Source organism: Callospermophilus lateralis, chromosome 18 (genome assembly GCF_048772815.1).
Source record: "Callospermophilus lateralis isolate mCalLat2 chromosome 18, mCalLat2.hap1, whole genome shotgun sequence".
In the NCBI taxonomy this organism is placed as follows: Eukaryota; Metazoa; Chordata; class Mammalia; order Rodentia; family Sciuridae; genus Callospermophilus; species Callospermophilus lateralis.
In genome coordinates, this window is record NC_135322.1 from 12,511,109 (window position 1) to 12,533,711 (window position 22,603).

Below are 22,603 nucleotides of genomic sequence, written 5' to 3' on the forward strand. Positions count from 1 at the left end.
GCTGGGGATGTGGCTCAATGTGGTTAAATGCCCCTGGGTTCAATGGCAAGTACAACAAACAAACAAACAAACAAACAAACAAAATCTTGCTAAATTGCTTAGGGCCTTGCTAAATTCCTGAGCTAGCCTTGAACTTGCGATCCTCCTGCCTCAATCTCCTGACCTGCTGGGATTACAGGAGTGTGCCACCACACCTGGCTACAGCATGATATTTTAAAGATTCATCCTTTGTTTTGCTTTTTATTTCCTTCTAAGACAGGATCTCACTCTGTCACTCAGAACATCCTTGGACTCCTGGTCTCAAGTAATCCCAGGCATGCACCACTACTCCCATCAAGATTTGTCCATTTCTTACAAGTTTGAACACTTTATTTGCAGAAGAGTAGTAAATCCTGTCCTATTGGCACAACACAATTTGCTTATTATTCATTTGCTGATGGTCATTTGAATTATTTCCACTTTGCGGTTATTATGAAAAATGCTGTTGTGAACATTCATGTGTGGTTCTTCACAGCTATACATTGTCATTTCTCTCAGATAAATATGTAGGAGTGGGATCACTAGGTTATAGAGTGTGTCAAAACTTTATAAGGACCATCAAGCCATTTTTCTGAGGGACTGTGCCATTGTGGATCTCCATCAGCAATCTAAGCATTCTGGTTATTCCCCTCCTCATGACATTTGGGATTGTCAAGTCTTTTTTTGGGGGGAGTGGGGGTTAATAAAAACTTTATTGTTGTATTATGTTCTCCTTTCATTTTCAATATCCCACCCCACCTTTCTCTACTGTTACATTAGGACTAAATATTTCATGACTTGGCTACTAACCACTTATGGTGCTCAATGGCCAAACAGACACCTCTCTATAAAAATATCACTAAATTCATTCAAAAATCTTTGGTACATTAAAACTTTTTCTCAATTTTAATTACAATTATGTATCTTAAATCCAAAGAGGTGATTAAAGGTGCTCATGAATAATTTGATTACAAGGTTAATTATGTGAAAGTCAAGAACTTTCTGTTAAAAAACCTATTAGTTCATGGTTTAGCTATGAATTAAAAAAGAAAAGAAATAGTCCCAAACTGTATGCTTTCTCTTCATGTCTGCCTTTCCTGGATGTTTTTCTTATCACCAGGTTTTCATATAACAGAAAAAGGAAACTTTGTGGTACTAGTTAGAAATTGTTCTATCCTATGAACTTTACAGCAAACTGGTCTTTCTGAATGGGCATGTCATTCAGACTGAAGTGACTAGAGCCAGGGACAATTCATCACTTCATTCGTATTCATCAACATCCACATTGCAGGTGTGATGGGTCAGGTTTTAATCAACTACTTCTCCATTCAGCATTCTGTGAGATGTTTGGGGATTTTCTCACCATCTTAGCGTCTCTGAGTACCTGCCCGATATACCACTGAAAGCCAGTGCCATCATTACCACGGGAGGTCGGTGCTTGCAATCAAACATTCTCAGAATGCCATGTTTTAACTTTTTTTCTGTACTAATCTTCTCCTGTTCATTAATTTGTACCTCATACAGCGCCGCCTGGGTTCAAAACAGCCCCTAGTTCCACACAGGGCCGGGGTTGCTCTTGTTGAAATGTTCTACTGACCAGACATCAACCCAGCTGTCTTGATGCAAAAGAAGCAGGATCACCCATCTTTAAAAGTTTAGCCATCACCAACAATTTCTTCCTGAGTTTCTCTCTGCACCTTGCAGAATAGATTATTCACCTCATGCCCAGCACGTCCAATGTTCTTCCAACTCCCTTTTCATCTTTTCAATCCTACCCATGCCCCAGGTCACTGTTTCCTAATAAGGAATGTACGGGAGAATCACTTGGGAGTTTTTAAAAATACACAAGCCCGGGCATACTGTACCTGCTTCTCCAGGGACAGAGAGGGTTCTGTATGTTGAAAAAATTCCCTGGGCAACTCTGTATAACCTTAGCTAAAACCCATCAGTGTAGACCCAGCTCCTATCTATGATAGCAGGGGTTCTCCATCCTGGCCATGCATCAGTAGCATGTAGAAAGTTTAAAAATTACCAACGCCTGGGTCCCACTCCTAAATCTGTGTGGTGTCTGAGCATCAGTTATTCCTTTAACAAACTTTCCAGTGATTCCAGTGTGGAGCCGTATTTTCCATTGGATGTCTGTCTTCCTGAGGCATATATCCCTTTCATTTTTATATTACTATTATTTTTTTCCATCTCTATTTTATTTTTTTAACAATTTTTTTTTAGTTGTAGTTGGACACAATTCCTTTATTTAATTTATTTATTTTTATGTGGTGCTGAGGATCAAACCCAGTGTCTCGGACATGCTAAGCAAGCGCTCTACTGCTGAGCCAGAACCCCAGCCCCTATTTTCTTTTAATATTTTTTTAGTTGTCAATGGATATTTATTTATTTATATGCAGTGCTGAGAATTGAACTCTGTGCCTCAAGCATGCTAGGCCAGTGCTCTACCACTGAGCCAAGGCCCCAGCCCCCATGTCTATTTTCTGTTTTAGGCTTTATGTTCCTGGGAGCAGGGACATCGACTTCCTCATTTCTGTATCTCTCATCATCACATAAATTGGTCATTAGGAAAAGATCCTCAATCACATGTAGCAGTGTCCTTTGCCTTAGATTAACACATTTATGCTGCAATCTTTGTCCTCCATGAGGTCAGAGGTTGCTTGTGATGAAGGGTGAGGGTAACTGCAGGGCAGATAATGGAGAGATCACACTGTTTGGAATGCATTTTTAGGCAGAACATTGGGACTAAGAATTAGCATCCATTGGATAGATGGGCAAGGATGTGTAGAGACACTCATCTAATTAGAATGGAGGAATTATGCTGGGGAAAGGCCATGAAGATGGTAAGAAAGATTGGTAAGAGAAAAATATTGAACTGATCTAATGGTACTGGAGACCAAACCCAGTGCCTTGAGCATACTAGGCAAGCACAGCATCACTGAGCTACATCCAACAGTCCTTTTTACTTTGAGACAGGGTCTGGCTAAGTTGCTGAGGCTGGCCTCAAACTTGTGATTCTTCTGCCTCAACCTCCTGGCTCCCTGGGATAACAGGCAATCATACCTGGCCCTGCTGTAGATTCTTGAGGAGGAGAATGAACGACTTTTTAGAAAGGTAATGAGGCAGTAATATGCAAGGAAGATTTCAGGAAATAAGTCAAGCAGTACTTGGCGCAGTTGTTGAAGTGTCAGGTCAGTTGGGTTTGTGGGAATGGAGAGAACCACATGACTGAAAGATGTTAAAAAGAATTAATAGGCGGGCTGGGGATATGGCTCAAGTGGTAGCGCGCTTGCCTGGTATGCATGCAGCGCTGGGTTCGATCCTCAGCACCACATATAAATAAAGATGTTGTGTCTGCCAAAAAAAAAAAAAAAAAAACTAAAAAATAAATATTAAAAAATTATCTCTCTCTCTCTCTTAAACAAACAAACAAACAAACAAAAAAACCAAATTAATAGGCCTGGCGTGATGGTGCAAGCCTGTGATCCCAGGTGCTTGGGAGGCCGAGATTAGGAGGACAGCAAATTGGAGGCCATCTGCAGTAGTTTAGTGAGACCCCGTCTTAAAATAAAAAATAAAAAGGGCTGGGGATGTGGCTCAGTGAGAAAGTATCCCTGGGTTCAATCCCTTGTACAGCCTCCCCCAAAACAAAACAAAACAAAACAACAGACTTTGACGATGTATTGAGTCTGGGAAATGACAGAGCAGGGAACTTTGGTGGTATCACTTACAGAGATGAGTGTGTTGAGGAGGACAGCCAGTCTCAACAAAGACTAGTTCAGAAGATATTTGGATGTGAGTGCCCTCAGTTCTGGGAAGCAGGGGCCAGAGTCATAAATGCGGGAGCCATTGCCCAGAGCTCTTTGCAGCTGAGTAGAGGTTGCATGGTGGCAAACATAAAGGTTGGAGGACTAATTCTAGTGTGGAGGAGGGGTGCCACAGAGGTGGGGGATGGAAGAATGCCCCAGAAGAAAAAAGGTCATCGGTGGTGTTAGAGGATATAAAAATAAAATGTGAGGACGGTGAGAATTCCTTTGAATTTGGCCAGGAGGTGGATACTGATTTTGTGTTGCCTCCAGCAGTCTCAGGGATGGAGAAAAGGGATGGGGGAAGAGAAAGAGCGTGCACCTTTCAGCTGATCACAAGTGACGGGAATGAGAGAATAAGTTAATACCTAGTGAAGTCAATAAATGAAAGTTATCGAGGATGGCTCTGTAAGAAGGCAGAAGAAAAGCACTGGCAACGAAGAGATGGAAGATGCTGGAGAGATTTCTATATGACCGAGTTTGGGGAGCGCCTCGTGAGTGACAGTTGTATTTCATCCCTGATTCACTGGAGATGCCTAGATGGTGAGTGTCACTTGCCCCTAAGGAAGAGGCCGGGAGATCTGTTACTCCTGATGGCATTTCCTCTCCCAGAGGAAGATCCACATTCCTTCCAGGCAGGTTAGAACTGTGACCTGTGGCTCCCAGATATGCTCACTTTGTTAGCAAATATGCAAATGAATTTAGCTAATGCTGATCGCTGCATCAGATACCCGTTGACTTAAAAATAGGTGTAACCATGGGCAATCTTTTCTGTCTGCAAACTTGCATTGTCTAAAGTAGTACCAACCACGAGACAGCACATGGAAGTCTGATACATGATTTTTTTTATTATAAATATAGAGCAAATTTTACAAATAATTCAGAAGTGGCCTTAGTCTGGCAAAATTAAATAACCCAGCACAGGATGGATGAGGGAAACTATATACAGTCTCTGTCAGGGCTGGAAATCCCTGAAGAGGTACCTGAGTAGGAGAATTCCCAGTGAATTCTCTTGGAGGAGGCCTATTAGGCAGAGCAGGAGATCAAGCAGCAAATATCAAGTACAACCTTTCCCTTCATAGCCCCAAAGAGAGTCCATCTGTGTAGCAGAAGACTGCATGAGAAGCACATTTGCCTTTCCTTTTCCTGTCTTTCATTTTTATCTTAAGACACATGGGGACTCATTGACCCTATGTGAGAAAAGATAAGTTTCAGAGCAGAAAATCCAGGGCCAGCTTATCCCCCACTATGGCCTAACCCCCTCTCACAGTCCTTAGGTCCCAAGGGCACTAGCACCAGTGCAGCTTTCTGGTCATGAACCACGCCATTGGTGTGAGCCGTGGTCTTCCCTTTAGAGGCTCCCATTTTTTAAGAACCAAACACACCCTAAGGGACGCCAGCAGACAGGGACAGAACGCACGGGCAGAAACATGGAGAAGGAGCTGGTGACTTGTCCATTCCTGGCACGAATGAGGAAAGCCTCTTCTTGTTTTCTATTTGGAGCTCTTGTCAAAAAAGCCACAGAGGCTTCTGGCCAAGGGCTGTTGACATTTTGGTGGCTTCTTTAACCTCAGACGGTCTGATCAGCCTACACAGCTAAGCCCAGTAAGAATAATTCCATTCACATAAGTAAGCAGTTGCAAAGATTAAAATGGTAGAAAGGATCAGAAAAGGAGGAAAAAAAAAAACTCCCAATACCCCCCAATTACACATTCTTTAACAATAATTTAAATAATTTATCAAGAGTAGCTCTCTACTCCTTTTCCAAGTTCTCAGCAGGTTGTGTCTATGAAAAGCTTTCTTTCCCCCCTGAAAACACTGTAATCTCTTCTTTTCTGGGCACTTCCTTGAATAACACCCATCCAGATATTAAAGGCATAGGTGTGACTTTTGCATTTTTTTTTTTTTTTTTTAGGAATCACCTATGGACCTTGGCAGATATTTTTCCAGTTGTTTCTGGTGGGTTCTCTGGAAACAGTTTTGCCAAAGGGCTTAGGTGGTATTCTAGCTAAGCAGCAAGGTGCTCAGACCCTGGTCCTGTAGGTAGGCGACCCTGACAGTGGACAAAGTTATAGAATTTCCCAGGTCACTACTGGTTGTATATTAGATTTTCCTGTGGATGGTGGGTTTTGGAGAGAATGGAAAAGCCACTACTGCTTTTACTTTCTCTCTCTCTTTTTTTCTGGCATAAGAAATTAAGTGGAAAAGGACATAACTCTCAAGGTTATGGAAAATTCAGGTTAGAATCTGATAGGCCAGGACTGAGTTGGGAAAGAATCGGTACACTCTGGATAAGAAAATTTAAAACAAGTCTAGGTCAGGAAGCCTGGAGGGACAGGAAGATCCTTCAATTCTCTCCCAAAAAGTCTACTTTGCCAAATTTCAACAAGGAGGAAGATTGGTGTGCCCGAACACTCCCGGATGTTCTTTCCATTTGTTGACACAGAAGGGAGGTGTGTAATGGGGTGGGGAGGGACTTCTTCCCCCCTCCCCCCAAGAGATCTCCTAGTGAGGGCGCTGAGACTTGGAGCACATCACCAGTGCAGCAAGCAGAACAGGTTGCATTACTTCTTTTTCAATTCAGAGTAAACAGTGTCTGTGGCTGTTGGGGACGGGGAGGTGGCTGAAGTTGGTTGTGTTGGTTGCTCGATGTTGAAGTTCAGAGAAGAATAAGCAACTTCATCCCCCTGGAAAGTAGAAACAGCAATCAGTTCAGTGTTGCAGGTCAGAGCGTCACCCCGGCTGATGGGACTCAACCGCACTGCGTGGCCACCTCTTCTAGACATTTAGCTTTGGCAGGGGACTTTGGTTACTGGTTCTCTGCTTGCTAGCATCTTCATGAATAATGGTTAGAAGAGGCGGATGACGGTGTTGATACAATGGAATACCATACCCTGGCAGTGAGAATGTGGATCAGTGGTAGAGCACTTGCCTGGCATGCTGAGGCCCTGGATTCGATTCCCAGCATTGCAAAAAAATAAAAATAAAAATAAATAAATAAAAATAATAATAAACCACAAATATGTACAGTTGTGGATGAATTGTCTCACAAGACAATGCTGAATGAAACCAGATGCATCAGGGATATGCTGCACCCTGATTTCTGGTGCTCTCAATCTGGGCAGAGGTCTATCTTGTAGGGAAATGACTAGAAGGGTTCTTCTTGGGGGCAAGGAGATGGCCACAGAGTGTCTGGATTTGGGTATTGCAGACATGGGTGTGTTCCCTTTGTGAAAGATCACGTGTGGTAAAAGTACATTATGACTTCAGTACTTTTCAGTATTCGTGTGCACTCAGTTGAAAGGTTAAGATGAGAAAAATCCTGTAAAAATGATTATAAAATAAAGGAGCCAGACCTCAGATCCATTAGAATGGAAACTCCCCTTTGCTAGTAAGAGCAGGACCTGTTTGAAGTAGGCATGGGAGAAGGATGGGTGCCTTCCTTGTGCTGGGAAATGTATGGGGTGTTTTATGTACTTAACTCCTTAATCCTTTTAGCTTATCGAAGTGGGCAGAATGCCCATTTTACTGGTGAGAAAACTGAAGATTAAAGAGGTTAAGTAACCTGTCAAGGGTGCACAGAGCTGAGAGTTGTCACCAGGGTTTAAACGCAGGATGGGGACAACTGCAAAGGACATATTCTTGCCTTGGGGTGGACTCGTGACTAACAAATATTTCTTTGTTGTTGCATTGAAGAACTTAGACCCAGACTTGGTCTCACATTTTGTCCCCAAGAATACTCCATTCTCTCCAGGGGAACATGAGCCAGCAAACGGGCTGTGCTTACCTTGTCAGGAGAGTGGTCAGAGGGGCCCGGACCTGAGGAAACAAAAGAGGAGTTACCAACCAAGGGAACGCGGAGCTGATGAAGGCCTTGTGCTTCTACCTGAAGGAGGTGGCAGGCCGTGGTGGTTGGGGGTGGGGAGCTGAGGGAGGTGGCCCACCATCCATTAAGGAATCCGCTTCCCTTGGGGTCTGTGGTTCAGACCCAGCACACTAGTACCAGAAGAAGACGGGGTGGAGCCAAGGAGGCCTCTGTCCACCCCGTCTACCAGCTCTCAAGGCTTGATTTTTTGCACAGATGTGTTTCTCAGTAACATGCTCCCGTGGCAAGGAGGGACGTTGAGACCCGCAGCACCCAGCACACTCACAAGACAAGGAAAGTCTCACCAAGGGAGAATAAATGCCCACATCCCTAGTAGAGCAGGAAGGGAAGGAGGGTGGCGGGAGGGAATGGCTCCTGGAACTGTGGTTGACTCAGGCCTGCCTAACCTGTCTCAGGGGCCAAGTCTCAAGACACTGTTGTGGCTGGGAAGGGTGTGAGAACCTATGCCAATTTTGGGTTGGGCAGTGGAGACCTCCTCTGTCAGAATTCAGAAGGGAGGGAGTGGCCTGTGACTGTGGCATTTCCTGCAGGGCACACATGAAGCAGACGGTTCTCACTGGGCGAGTGGCTTTACTTACTGTGGTTGGAGGCTGAGGGTATGTGCTCTGTGAGATCGTGCTGGTCGCTTGCCCTAAACAAATATCAGACACTGTGACTGCTATTCCCAAGCACAGGACCTTTGCTCCCTGAGTTAGGAAGGACACGGTTAGCAGAAAATTCTTTGGCGATCCTTGATGTCCATTCACACTGGGTTGGTCCTGCTGACCCTTTGAGGACCTCAGTCTTCAACATAACCACTATTCCTTTGGTGCTTACTCCTTTCCCGTTTGCTGGATGTTCACACTTTGGTCTATTTTTTTTTTCTCTTCTTTTTCTGGTGCTGGAGACCAAACCCAGTACAAGCTACTCTACCACTGAGCTACATCTCCTGCTCACAGGTCTATTCTTTTCTTTCTTTCTTTCTTTTTGGTACCAGGGATTGAATCCAGGGGCACTTAACCACTGAGACATATCCCCAGCCCTTTCTATTTTTTATTTTGAGACAGGTTGCTTATAGCCTTCCTTTAAGTTGCTGAGGCTGGCTTCGAACCCATGATCCTCGATTCTGGCTTATCGCCCCCCCCCCCACTTTATTTATTGTCCAAGAGGACTTTGGTTCTTCCCACTTTCTCTTAGATTCTCCTCCTGTCCTGTCCTTCCCATCTCCAGCTGCTGTGGCGAACAGAGCATGTAATTTGCTTTCTCCTAATAATACTCCTTTCATTTCTTCCTGTGTTTTCCTTCTTGGACCTTGGCTTCCTGATGGGGGATGACAGGGGAACATAATCAGATCTGTTCCTCCAAACTGGATGGGGATGGGGATAACCATGTCCAAGAGGGAGGGCAGGGAGCAAGAAGGCAGGGAGAGCCACCACCCACAGGAATGAGTGCCGAGAAGGAGGAGTTCAGGAAAGGGAAGGAGATCCAGTCCCAGAGATGGAGGTAAAGAAGTCTTCCCCTCTCCCAAGCATGGCAGTAGGCCTTGGAGAACATGGAAGAGGAGGAAAGGCACCATACCCGCCAGTCTTCCTGAAAAACAGGAAATACCCCAGGCCTGCTATCAGCCCCACTCCAGCCAAGACTCCAATCACGATGCCGGCAATGGCCCCAGGTGAGAGTCCATCTGGTGGGTGTCCACCATCTCCGTCTGGGACAGCTGTTAAGAAAAGAGAAGAAGAAATGAAGGAGAAGTGATTTTACTGAGGGAGTGCTTTAGGGAATGCCTTGCACCAAGTAGTCTCTGTTCCTTGAGGGATGCATTTCTGTGGAAGGTGCTGGGAGGTGATCAGCATACTACATCCTCACAATCTTTCCTCCACTCCCTGTTTCTGGGTTGGTGATCGGTCTCCCTTCAATTCCATGCTGCCCTGTCGGCAGTCATTTGAAGGCGTTGGAAATCTGGGAAAGACAGTTGCTATTTTTGTACGACCGCCAACCCTTTCAGGGTTGCATTTTCCCTTGGCCTCGCAATTGTGGGAGCCACGATTATGTGCCTCTCAGGTCTCTGTAATGGACAGAAAGCCCAGATGGGAGCACTCGGAATCCACCTTCATGTGTGCAGGAGTCCCCGCTTCCCACGGCCCCCTGTAGAGTTGGAAAGGAAGCCCAATTTTGCAAGATGAGGTTTTCCTCTGATGGGTGAGTCTTGAGAACTGCCCCCTGGCCTCTTTAGAAACTCTAGAACCCCACTGCCTCCCAACACTTCCTCCTCCTCCTGGCCTCTTCCCGGCCTCCTCCCGGGGATCAGCTCTGCCCTGTGGTCTGAGGCCTTTTCCAGGCTCCTCCCCGTCTTGTTCCACTTTCCTAACCCTAACCCTAACCCTAACCCTAACCCTAACCCTAACCCTAACCCTAACTCCCTCCTGGCTGCATCTCAGGAGATGAAAACCAACACCAGGCTCAAAAGTCTGCACTTAACTTTCTTCTTATCTTTCCCATGTTTGGGCAGTAACCAAGTCTCCGTGGTTTTGTTTTTTGTGTAACACGGGTCCCCCCGCCCATATATAATACTTTCTGCATCTGTTTCTTCTTTATTTCTGTGGCAACTATTTTGGGTATAGCCTTCACCAGTTAACTCAAGGCTGATGGCTAACGCTACTGTTGTCTACCGGTATGGAGACCCTGTGCTAAATACTTGGTATGTATCTCATTTGATCTACACTATAAGCTTGTCAAATAGCTGGGCACAGTGGCGCAAACCTGTAAACCCAGTGATTGGGACCCAGTGATGGGGAGGTCACGGCAGGAGGATCTCAAATTGGAGGCCAGCCTCACAACCTAGTAAGACCCTGTCTAAAAAAAATTAAAAATAATGCAACAACAACAACAACAACAGACCAGTGACCTGTCAGAGAGACATTATTTCCATTTTATGAATGAAAAAAACCGAGACTCAAAGTGGTGAAAGGCTTACTTAAATTCATGTGGCTAATAAGAGGTGGATCTGGCTACCTGACCTTGAGGCTAAGGGTGATAGTAGTAATAGAAGCTAACATTTATGGAACATTTCTTCTCTGTGTGGCATTTTGCTGAAAGGTAAATTGATTATTATATTCAATCTTTAAAACAATACCATGAAGCAAGTACTTTTTTGCAGTTTTCAGTTGAGGACTCCACGGCTCAAGGAAGTTAAGAATCTTGTGCAAGAAGTATATAGGTATAAATTCTTGCATTAAAAAAAGATCTCAAATCAACAATCTAGCTTTATAACTTGGATGTAGAAAAGGAACAAATTAAATCCAAACCTAGTAACAGGAGGAAAGCACAGATTAAAGATAAATAAAGACTAAAAAAAAAGGTAGAGAAAATCAGTGAAATCAAAAGTTCTTCAAAAAAGATGAACAGAATTGACAACTTTTAACCAGATTAAGAAAAAAAAAAGAGAGAGAGAGGATTCAAGTTACTAAAACTAGAAGTGAAATTGGAGACATTATTATTACTTCTTTAGAATAAGAATACTGTTTGATTCTCAGCACCACATAGAAGACAAATAAATAAATAAATGTTCATCAATAACTAATAAAAAATATTTTAAAAAAAGAATAAGAGTACTGAGGTTCCTTGATAATCCATACTAATTTTAGGGTAGATTTTTCAGTTCAATTGATGGTGTGCCGTCAATTGTATAATCTAAATGAAATGCAAATTCCTACAAACACAGGATCATGAAGAAAGAGAATACTGAACAGATTTCTAACTAATAAGGAGATGGAATCAGTAAGGGCCCTAGCCAACTGTGCTGGTGCCCATTGGTAAGCCTAGCTATTTCAGAGGCTGAGGCAGGAGGATTTTAATTTCAAAGCCAGCCTGGGCAACTTAGGAAGAACCTGTTTCAAAGACAAAAACAAACAAACAAACAAAGAAATCCAAAACTTTTAAAAGGTACTGATGAAATTTAACATCTCTTCATACTAAAAATCACTCAAACTGGGACTAGAAGAAAACCACCTCAGTATAGTAAAGGCTGTATATGAAAAGCCCTAGCTGGCATTGTTCTCCATGGAAAAAGGCTAAAAGCTTTCCCTCTATATCAGGAAAAATACAAGGATGCTTGCTTTTACCAGTTCTATTCAACTTAGTATTAGAAGTCCTATCCAGAGCAATTAGGAAAAAAAAAAAGAAAAGAAAAGAAAGAAAGAAAGAAAAGACATCTTAGAAAGAAGTAAAAATTCTCTGTTTGCAAATGACATTAACTTATATGTAGAAAAATCCTAAAGATTCTACAAACTGTTAAGACTAATAAGCAAATTCAGCAAAGTTGCAGGCTAATGAAATCAATATGCAATGCAACAACCGTGTATTTCTACATACTAATGATACCAAAAGAAACTTTTAAAAAATCCATTTATAAGAGCATCAAAAAGAATGAAATATGTAGAAATAAACTTCACCAAGGTGGTGAAAGACTTTTACCCAGAAAACTACAAAACATTGCTGAGGAGAAAAAAAGATTAAAGAAGATATAAATAAATGGAAAGACATCCTATGTTCATGATTTGGAAGTCAAGATGACAGTACTACCTAAAGTGATCTATACAGTCAATATGAGTCTGCCAAAGTCCCAGGGACATTTTTTTGCAGAAATAGAAAAATCTATCCTAAAAATTCATATGGATTACCAAGGGACCCCAAATAGCCCAAACTTGCAAGAATCAATATTTAGTACAATACTACAGTAACCAAAAAAGTATGCTACTGGTATAAAGAAAGACATACAGATTAATATCATTTTTCATGTGTTGGGAACATTTGAAATCATCTTTGCTAGATATTTTGAAATTTAGAATTAATTATAGTCAAACACAGTCATCCTACTGTGCTATAGAACATTAGAAGTTATTCCTTCCATCTAACTACACCCCTGTGGCCAGATGATTTTGATGAAGGTGCTAATACTGTCCAATGGGGAAAAGGATTTTTTCAATAAATGATGTTGAGAAGATGGATATCCATACAAAAGAATGAATCTGAAGGGCTGGGGTTGTGGCTAAGTTGTAGAGCGCTTGCCTAGCATGCACTGGGTTCCATCCCCAGCACCACATAAATAAAACTAAAAAAACAAGCATTTATTAAAACAAAAAGAAGTACATATTTTTTTAAAAAAGAATGAATCTGAGTCTTTGTATCATCTTCAAAAATTAACTCCTAATGGATCAAAGATCTAAATGTAAGAGCTAAAATTATAAAAATCTTAGAAGAAAATGTAGTATGAATGCTTCACGACATTGGCTTTGACAGTGTTTTCTTAGCTATGACAACAAAAGTATTCATAATAACAAAAACCAGATAAATTGGACCTCATGAGAGCTGAAACATTCTGTGCATCCAAGGACATTATCAACCACATAATCCAGCAATTCCACTTCCCAATACAGGCACAGAAGGAGTTGAAAGAGTCTGTCAGAGAGAGCCAAACCCCCACGTTCATGTAGCATTGCCAATAGCCAAGTGTCCGTCAATGGATGAACAGATAAAGAAAAGGTGGCATATGTTCACAGTGGAATGCTGGCCAGCCTTTCAAAAAAAGGGCATTCTATCACTGTGACAACACAGGAAGTGAAATAAACTGGGAACAGGAAGCGGGACCCTGCAGGATCTCACCTGAATGTGGAATCTACAAATGTTGAACTTCTAGAAGTAGAAAGTAGAATGGGGGTTACCAGAGACTGGGGGGTCAAGGAGGTCAGAGGGTTTGAAGTTTCAGACAGACAAGAGGAATATGTTTTGAGATTACTGCTCAGCAGGATGGGAAAGTTCTAGAAACGGACAGTGGTGATGGCTGCACAAGAACCTGGTTAATGCTGCTGAATCGTATGCTTCAAGGGGACCAAGATGGCAAATCTTAGGTTGTGTGTATTTTACCACACACCAAAAAAAAAAAAAAAAAAAAAAAGTGAACAGAAAAGAATGTTGAACCAGGCACATGGTGCACACCTGTAGTTTTGATACTTGAGAGGCTAAGGCAGGAGGATTGCAAATTGAGGTCAGCCTGGGCAACATAGCCAGAACTTGTCTCAAAATAAAATAAAAAGGGATGGGGATTTAATTTGGTGGTATAGCACTTGCCACTTGCCTAGTCTGAGTCCACCCCTCAGTACTGTAAAAAAAAAAAGAATGAAAGAAAAGAATCTGGTGCGAGGTCATAGAGTAAATGCCGGACTCAAGATAAGAAGCTCAGCACAGCTGGCCCTCCGCATCCACGGACTTGACACCAGTGGATTCAACCAACTGCAGAAGGAAAACAGTCCGACAAAAATTGTGTTCTCACTGCAAATGTACAGAGGGTTTTTCTGTTATTCTTCCTTAAATGATACAGTATAACAACGATTTATACAACATTTGCAATGTACAAGATATTAAAAAAATCTAGAGATGATTTAAGGTGTATGGAAGTTACTGGGCATGGTGGTACTAGCCTGCAAGCTACTTGGGAGGTTGAGGCAGGAGGATCAAAAGTTTGAGGCTATCCTGGGCAATTTAGTGAGAGTCTGACTCAAAAATAAAAGAACTATGTAATGTTTTGAACAACCTACAATAAAAATTAATTAAAAAAAAAAATAACAGCTCAGTGGTAGTGCACTTGCCTAGTATGTGATCCTTCTGCGGCAGCTTCCCAGGTTGCTGGGAAGTTTGCCATTCTTTTTCTTTTTTTTAAGAGAGAGAGAGAGAGAGAGAGAGAGAGAGAGAGAGAGAGAGAGAGAGAGAAAGTTTTATTTTTTTAGTTTTCAGCGGACACAACATCTTTGTTTGTATGTGGTGCTGAGGATCGAACCTAGGTCACACGCATGCCAGGCGAGCGTGCTACCGCTTCAGCCACATCCCCAGCCCCAAGTATGCCATTCTTTATAAGGCTCTAGAGCATCCTTTGGTATATGCAGGGCTTCTGGAAGCAGTTCCTCATGAATACAGAAGTTGACTATACATTTCACTGACAGCCTAAACTCCGAACCACTTTGCAATTCTGCTTACTGCTTTAGTGTCTTAATTGATATTCTTTCACCTATGACTTTTATCCATTTTGTATACCATTGATAAAGAAATTCCCCCAGTCAGATGTAGGGGAGCAGAGGGTCACTCACCGATCACAGTCAATGTGATGGGGTTGCTCTTTTCGGAAAAGACTTGGTTGGAGACTTGACAATGATACTCTCCCTCATCCGTCTTCTTGACTGAGTTTATGGTCAGGATGCTGTTGTTTAGGGACAGCTGCATCCTGTCTGTGAGCTGTAGGGTATTGTTATTGAAGAGCCACTGGATGGAGATTTCAGTGTCATTTGGGACACAGGTCAGCTGCACAGACTCCCCTTCTGCCACCGTGGTGTTGCTAGCTGTGAGGTGGGGCGGTGTCACTGGTTCTGTGGACAAAAAGGAGGGGACAACTGAGGTGGTCCTTCCTCAGAGACCTTAGCCAGTGCTCAGGGCCCACAGTGAGTTGTGTAAGGTGGCCCAGAAGATGGCCCTGACCCTCTGCAGAGTTTGGGTGTCATCGTTCAGGTGACAATGTAAGGAAAGGGCTGCCCCTCCTTCAACCTCAGATCATCTGGGGTGACCCCTGAGGGTCCCTGGATATCTCTATAGGATCTGTCCAACAAGCTCATCCTCAGGTGGAACAATTTTTGCATTCACTCTTGTGCAACCTTTTTCTAGTACTTTCAGTGCCTCTAGAAGGTCAGGCTCTCAGGCAGAAGTAGCTTTACATTCAGGGGCAAAAGTGTATAGTTTTCATTAAATAATTTGTCAGGGAATTAAGATGGTCCAGCCTGTCTTCACGATCTTAGTGTCTGGAGAAATTCCAATCTACAGGATTTGTCAGTTTGAAGAGGACTTTTATTTCCTGGCCTGTGGATTAAATATCACAGTGAAAGAAACCTGTGGGGATGAAGGTCACAGTGTTGACCAACCCCGGCATGCTTGTCCTCTCTGCAAACACATGCTCTAGGCACCGCCCTGCCTGGCCTCGCAGGGACTCTGCAGGTGAGGCTCCCGTCCCTCCAGGTGTGCATCTCTGCTGTTCTCTGTGTGCATGACATGGGCTTGTGTTCCCAACCCTAAGCACCTGGGGACTTCAGAGCCAGGACACAACTCAGAGGCATCTGCCCCCAGGCTGGCTCTTTCCCTCCTCTGCTCCTGTCTTGGGAGGCACCAGCTGACCACAGGATTGATCCAGATTCCAGACGGGCCTCCCAGGCCTCTTTCCCACCCACCCCTCCCACCCCAGATGGAGTCGGAGCAGGACAGGAGCAGAGCTGCTCGTCCCCCATCTGAGGGGGCTTTGCTCCTGTCATTTGGGGAAAAAGAGGATGAACGTATTGCAAAGCCATGCAGGTTCCTTGATGCTCACGGAGGAGGTAAAAGAAAGCAGAGAGGTGACAGAAAGGGACAAATTAGTGATGGAAAGAAGTGACTTGACTTCAAGAACCCTCCCCCTCTCTGGGAAGCTCCTTCCACTACCTAAGACTTTCTGGGTCTGGGAGAAGCCCCTCCCCACATTCCAGGCTGGACCCTAGATTGGTCATGAGAAGTCAGAGTAAGAGGAGAGTCTCTGGGATGGAGCAGGAGGCTCAGGTGAGGACAGGATTTGCTTGTGCCAGGCTAGGAAGTAACTTCTTCCATGTTGTTTCCAGAAAAATCAAGACTCCACCCAGCACTTGATACTGTGCTCCAGTGTCAACTTACCAGAGATGGTAATATTCTTGGTTTTGGTCCTATTGAGGTTAGTGACAGGGTTATGGGCGAGACACACATAGGATCCGCTATTATTTGTAGAGAGGTTGAGGATTGAGAGCTCTTGTGTGGATTCCAGGGGCCTCCCATTGAAAAACCAAGAGTACTGAGCAGGCGGGTTAGAGTCTGCGTGGCAGGAGAGGTTGAGATTTGTCCCTGGAGGGAAATGTGATTCTGGGGGGTTTATGATGGGGGCATCCGGGCCATCTGGAGCAAACAGAATAAAGCCACATGTAATGTCATCAGAGGGAAGGGGAAGTTCCTAGACTGTAGAAGACCACAATATAACTACTGATCCGCGTCACAACCTTGTTTTTTTTTTTTTTTTTTTAAAGTCACAACTAGGCTGGGGAGTACAGTGGTACAGCACCTGCCCAGCATGCATGAGGCTCTGGGTTCAAATCCCAGCACCATACATACTCACAGAAAGTCTCAACCAAACCCCCTTTGTTCACTGAAATTAGTCTGTGACATTCCCCTGCTTCTCAGTCCCAGGTGGCTGACCCCAGGTCTCCCCATGGAACCACAAGTCCTCCCCTCCTATTCACAGCCTAAGGCTGGGCCTGCCTGGATGTGCCTGGGGCAAATGTCACAGCCAGTCTAGGTGCTCAGGAGAGAGGGTCTGAGTACTTGGACCTGAGAGGGACTAAGTGGCCCACCTCTGGCCCTGTGTATTTGAGTTCACAGCCAGGGTAATGGAGGAATAGAAGTTACTCACAGGAAATATTCAGGGTGAGTGGGTCACTGCGGCTGGCACTCACTGGGTTCTGGATTTCACACTCATAGGGTCCTGTGTCATTCCTTGTGACATTGAATAAAGTGAGAGTCCTGTTGTTGTTGAATAGCTTCAGCCTGTCACCATCTAGGACCATCTGATTGTTTATCTTCCACAGGTAGGTCGCATAATTAATCTCAGGTTCACACGTTAATGCTAGAGAGTCCTCACCCTCCATGGGTTGGGAGTTGTTGATTGTGATGTTGGGTTTGGGTAATTTCTCTGTGCAGACAACAAAGAGAGGATTGCCCTGTGGTACCTGTGATCCCCACAAAGGTGTCTTTCCATCTGGGCTGGTCTTTCATCTCCCACCAACCTGAGTCCTGAAGAACCTGGCAGGAGTGGGTATCCTGGGCAGATGCAGGAGGATCTGAGGGACCAGAGGGGGCCCCCTGGGCTGTGTCTGGGAGAAGCACAGAGTTTCTCACAGGTGCACTTAATTGCAGAGTTTGGTCCTGGACAGACCCAGGACTGGGAGTTAGCAACCCCGTGTCTCTCCTGGTCCTCGCTGGCCCTGGCTGGCCTTGAGACGCAGAGTCCCTCCAGCTGCACAGACTCCAGGGCTCGACCCACGTGGGTGTCCCCTGAACCTTTGGTTCTCAAGGCCATCCCAGAGGTGGGTCATGGTGGGACACCCCATTGTGCCTAAACCTCAAGAAGACCCCACAGCCTGATGTGAGAATGGGGTGTGTGAGCAGAAATCCCACACTAGGAGACCAGGGGCATTCAGTTTGGTGGTCAGGCTGTTGCCACAAGGGGGACAGTTCTGTTCAGGTGTTTCCTGGTGACTGACAGGAGCCAGTGGCACCTGAAAGGCAAAGCATGAGTCCAAAGAATGCTCTAGGGTGAGGGGGACAGACAAGGTTTAGAGCAGAATCATGTTCCTGTCCTTGGTCTTTATATTCTTCTCCCCCTGCAGAGAGCAGGTGAGGCATGTGGAGTTGTCCTGAGAGACCAGTGGATGGTTCCTAACACATTAGCACTAAGAGGTTGAAGAGGGGACCAGGACCTTGCTGAAAATACGGCTCTCGTGGGCTTGTGTGTGGCAGACCTGGGGTAGAAATGGGAGATGTTAAAGTTTTCCCATATGGGAAAATAGTTTTTGATACCCAGGATCTAAGACTCCTTTCTGAAAGAAATATTTCTCTAAGGAGCACAGTGTCTTAGACTGAGCTCTGAAGTCCTGAGGGGTCACATTATGACCCAAGGCAGATGCTAAAGTCAGTTTGAAACCAGCAGCCTCCTGAGTAAGGAGAGACCTGTGGGTCCTGGTGGAGGACTGGACTGGTCAGAAGGGACATCTGAGGGTCTCTGTTATGTAAAATGAGGCACAACACCAAACTCAGAGAAGTATTATTGATCATGTTAATCAATCTAGAAGTCTGTGTTCCCAGTTGCTATGGAGATCAGGGAAAGTGGGGAAGCACCTGACACAGGCCTGTGGAATGCCTTCTTCCTTTTCTTTTCACCCCAGGAATCAAAATGAGATCATCAATTGTTCCATATCGGAGCCTAGAGCCTAATGTAAGTGACCGTGGCTGGAGCATCACACCATGTGGGGACAGACCTCCCTTGTGGTGATGGTGTCCTCCTGAGGTCACAGGCACATATGGAATAGACAGCCCCTGAGCAGCACCGTTCAGTCCAGCTCCCCCTTGGGGAAGGTCCTGGGAGTCACTGGAGGAGCGTGAGCCCCACTTAGGGACCAGGATGGAGCCACCAGTCATCTGGGTGTAAGGAGCCTGGGACCTAGGGGCTTGCAGCCCTGTCCTGCCTCTGCCCCCCTCGCTGAGTCAGTGCAGAGAGTAGATGGGGGAGATGCTCAGGCCTGTGTCCTGGCCTATTTCACATGTCATTGTCATGGAAGGAAAGAGCCCTGGAAGGGACACAGTGGGATCTCCTTCACAGTCGGTGCCATTGTCCCTGATGTAGCCTGACAGGGGCACCTGCCTCAACTGTTTCTATGCCCTTTACTACAGCCAGGAGGGGGCCTGACCCCAGGTGTTAGCAGGAAGTGGACAGGACAGATGGCCATTAGTTCGAGGAGGGAAGGGCATGGCTCATTGTGCAGGGCAGGGCCAGTCCTGCCTGAATGAGAAGGAGGGAGAGGACGGACAGGCAGGAGCAAGACAGCCAGAACTGCCATGGCAGGGAGCAGTGGGGTACAGTGACTTAAAACCCCAGGTCCAAGAGCCTCATGGCCGCCTCAGAACTCACCCAGGGCCTCACTGAAGACCCTCCACAGCCCGGCCACCCCAAGAGCAACCTGTGATGTGGCTCCTGGGTGGCCTCAGGAGAGGTGGTTGGTGGGATGGAGCAAGAGCCTCAGCCTCCAGGAGGGACAGGGAGCAGGTGGCAGAACCCCCTGGGATTGCACATGCAGGGTCCAGGCTCTGAAGAGGTTCAGGGTCATTCATTCATGATCCCTCCCCCCATTATCCCAAAACCATTAAGAGTTGGCCACACACTGGGCCCTGTGCTGGTTGGAGGGTCCAGTGGGGAGTGAGAAAGTCCTGTCCCTTATGCTCCAGAGTGAGTGACACCCAACACCAGGAAACACATGACCTCAAGTTCAGCAAGGGAGTGTGGATCAGCTATGTGAATATTTTGTTGAGGAAGGTGATTTGGTTCCAGAGTAAAATTGATTATTCTCCATTTGCTCTCACTCCCAGACTACACTGTCCCCTCCAGGCTGCCAGTGCCTAGGACTAAATTACGTGAGCCAATGATTTGTCTCTGGTCCACAGATGCCTAATAGGCCTCCAGCATGCCAAGACAGGGCTCTGGCTGCACAGTGACATGCACCACTGACCTGCCACCCGTAGTCTGTATGGCCTGATTCAGCAACTGTGTTCCCTGTGCCTCAGTTTCCCTTTCTGGATACATGGGAAGTGGTATCTGGTTTGTCATGTTGTCTTTAAATTAACCTTGAAATACAGTAAACTGACCTTGGTTTAGAGGAGCTGCCCAAATGAACAAGCATCTGTTATTTGCCTCCCAGTGAGAGCGCCCTGGGCTGGTCCCGGGAGGACCAGCATCTCCAGGAGCATCTCTTTCCTCTGTTCCTCCCCTTGGGGACATGGACCTTCCTGTGGAGCCTCATAGAAGTCCATCAGGGCACCTGACTTGGCCTGAGGCACCTGTCCCTCTGTGCTCACCACACCTAGTCCCAGGAGAAGGAGATGCCCAGGTGCCCAGATGTGGCTCCTGGGACTGTGCCCTGGCTGGTGACCACCTCCAGGAGCTACCAGATCAGGTAGCCAGTAAATCATTGTTCCCCAGCAGCCCTCAACAGGAAGCCAAATTCCAACCCTGGCCACATGTCCTCAGGGTCTCCTGGAGCCAGGAGCCTAGAAAGGAGGTCTGGAGTAGGAGCTTCCTGGGGCTGACCTTCTCTGTGAGAACTCCAGGGCCCTCAGTCCTGCAGGGTCTTTCCCAGGGCCATGCTCTTGGGAAGGACACAGGGGCTGGGCTGAGATTGCTCTGCCTGGGCCGAGTCTCCCACCAGACCACCCTTCTCTCTGCCAGTGGATTCAGGCAGAGGACTCGGATCTTCTGAAGTCTGTCTGCACTGCGTGTGTCCTGCAGTAAGTGCTCCAACTCCACTGTGGGGACGTAATGCACAGGAGGAGGTAAGCAGAGTCCAGGTCTCAGGGTCCTGTGTGTGCAATGGAGTTAACCCCTCCAACACCCAGAGGCCCTGGAGTGTCACTCACCATGTACATGGAACTCTCCAGTTGCTAATTCAACTCTAGCATTGGCAGTTACAGTTTGCAGGGTGTAGAATCCTGTGTCATTCTGTGTCACATTCTGTATCAGCAAGGATCCATTGGAGTATATTTTCTCTCTGCCACTGAATGCAGGCCCTGGGGTAGTCATCTGTGTGGGTACCACATATGATATAATTTCGTGTCTGCTGTCTGCTGTTTCTCCTTTGAACCAGTTGTAGCCTATGATATTCTGTGATGCATTGTGGACGAGGAGAAGAACGTCTGTCCCTTCAGCAGCATCGGAAGGCACTGGTTCAATAGTGAGCTGCGCCGTGGGGTGCGGGTTCCAGAAGGTTAACAGTGAGACTAGGAGGGAAGAGAGAGAAATCCATCAATACTGGGACCTTCGTATTGGTTGGAAAGATGGGGCCCAGGTCCTCAGCAGGAGTCCTCATTCCTCAGCCTTGGGGTGTGTGGTGTGTATGTGTGTCCCTCAGTCAAGGCCAGCAGCAGGACCTCCATTCCTTCAGGACCCCTGTACCTGTCATCCTCTCTTGGGAACACTTTTACCAGGTGTCTACAAGGCTGGCCCCTCAGTGCCCTCAGACCCCTACTCACACCCAGGGCACCTGGACACCCGCCTCCCCTGACCACCTCCTTACAGACCCAGGTCTTCCCTGTGGACATTTCCCTGCTCTCTGCCCTCCTAGATCTACACAGCACCTGGCCTCACCTGCAGATCTCCCTCTGGCCTGGCTTCCTGCCCTCTAGAGAGGAAGCTCCAGGAGGCAGAGACTAGTCTGACCCTTGTGGTAGCCCAGGGCCTGGACCAGGCTCAGCCTCCTGTGGATGAGTGAAGCAGGGTCCCCGCCCGGGCATCCAGGTGTCTGTGTGCCAATGTCTGAGGCTGGTGGCTGCAGACAATGTCCACTGCTCTATTTGGAGAGTGGCCCTGACAGAGCTGTTAACACTGATTTTCAAAATATAATGCCCCTGGTGAGTAACTTGGGGAAGAGAACCCCTGAACTTTCTGTCCCCCTCATCAGCTCCAGGTCACTGAGAGTTTCCTGTTGGTGAGCTTCTGTCTTCTGTGTTCTGTTCCCATCGGGTTCCCAGTGAAGCCCTGTGTCCCCTGTGGGGGTCATGTCCTCCGGGGGGGGGGGGACACCAGCAAGACTGTGCTCCACCTCCCACCCTCTTTCAGGGAACTGTCCCCTCTTACCTGCCAGCAGGATCCCCTGCCAGGGGATGCACCCTCTGCAGGGACAGGCTAAGGGGGGCTGCATGGTCCCTGCTGCTCTGTCCCCTCTGTGGAAGGAGCTTCACTGCAGACCTGCTGGGGAGCCGAGGTCCAGGCCAGTCAGCCCTGCTGCTGCTCCTCTCTGAGCTCAGCCTCCTCCCAGGGCAGGAGCACTTTCCTGGGTCACGTGGGCTGGGGGCGGGGTCTCTGTGGAGGAACCTCTCTGTCCCCTCCCTCTCAGTCCTGCCTCCTGTCCTTCTGCTTTCCCTGATGGTTTCACTACTGCATGCCACACCCTGAGGAGCAAGGCAGGTGGGGACTGTCCCCTGAGAGAAGTGGCTCACCCAGCACTGGCCTCAGCTGTGTCCTGTCCTCAGGGCTCTCAGCACCACCCAGGGA

General features: G+C 46.4%; 1 protein-coding gene across 5 annotated transcripts; it reads right to left on the minus strand.

The window, feature by feature from the left end:
• Positions 1-4,660: 4,660 nt before the first annotated feature.
• On the minus strand, positions 4,661-22,331 carry Ceacam1 (CEA cell adhesion molecule 1). Of its 5 annotated transcripts, XM_077105726.1 has the most exons (9): positions 22,187-22,331; positions 20,971-21,330; positions 17,198-17,476; positions 16,432-16,686; positions 14,835-15,110; positions 9,274-9,412; positions 8,295-8,347; positions 7,618-7,649; positions 4,661-6,517 (listed from the first exon to the last, which is right to left on the minus strand). In XM_077105726.1, exons 1-9 carry the CDS (start codon positions 22,248-22,250, stop codon positions 6,395-6,397), a joined length of 1,581 nt encoding a protein of 526 aa, XP_076961841.1. In that variant the 5' UTR covers positions 22,251-22,331; the 3' UTR covers positions 4,661-6,394. The 5 variants fall into 5 exon arrangements, 4 of the variants coding, with proteins under 4 accessions (XP_076961841.1, XP_076961844.1, XP_076961842.1 ...); XM_077105727.1 differs by lacking the exon at positions 8,295-8,347 and having other exon boundaries at positions 6,433-6,517; XM_077105728.1 differs by lacking the exons at positions 4,661-6,517; positions 8,295-8,347 and adding an exon at positions 6,754-6,778.
• Between the last annotated feature and the right edge of the window lie 272 nt (positions 22,332-22,603).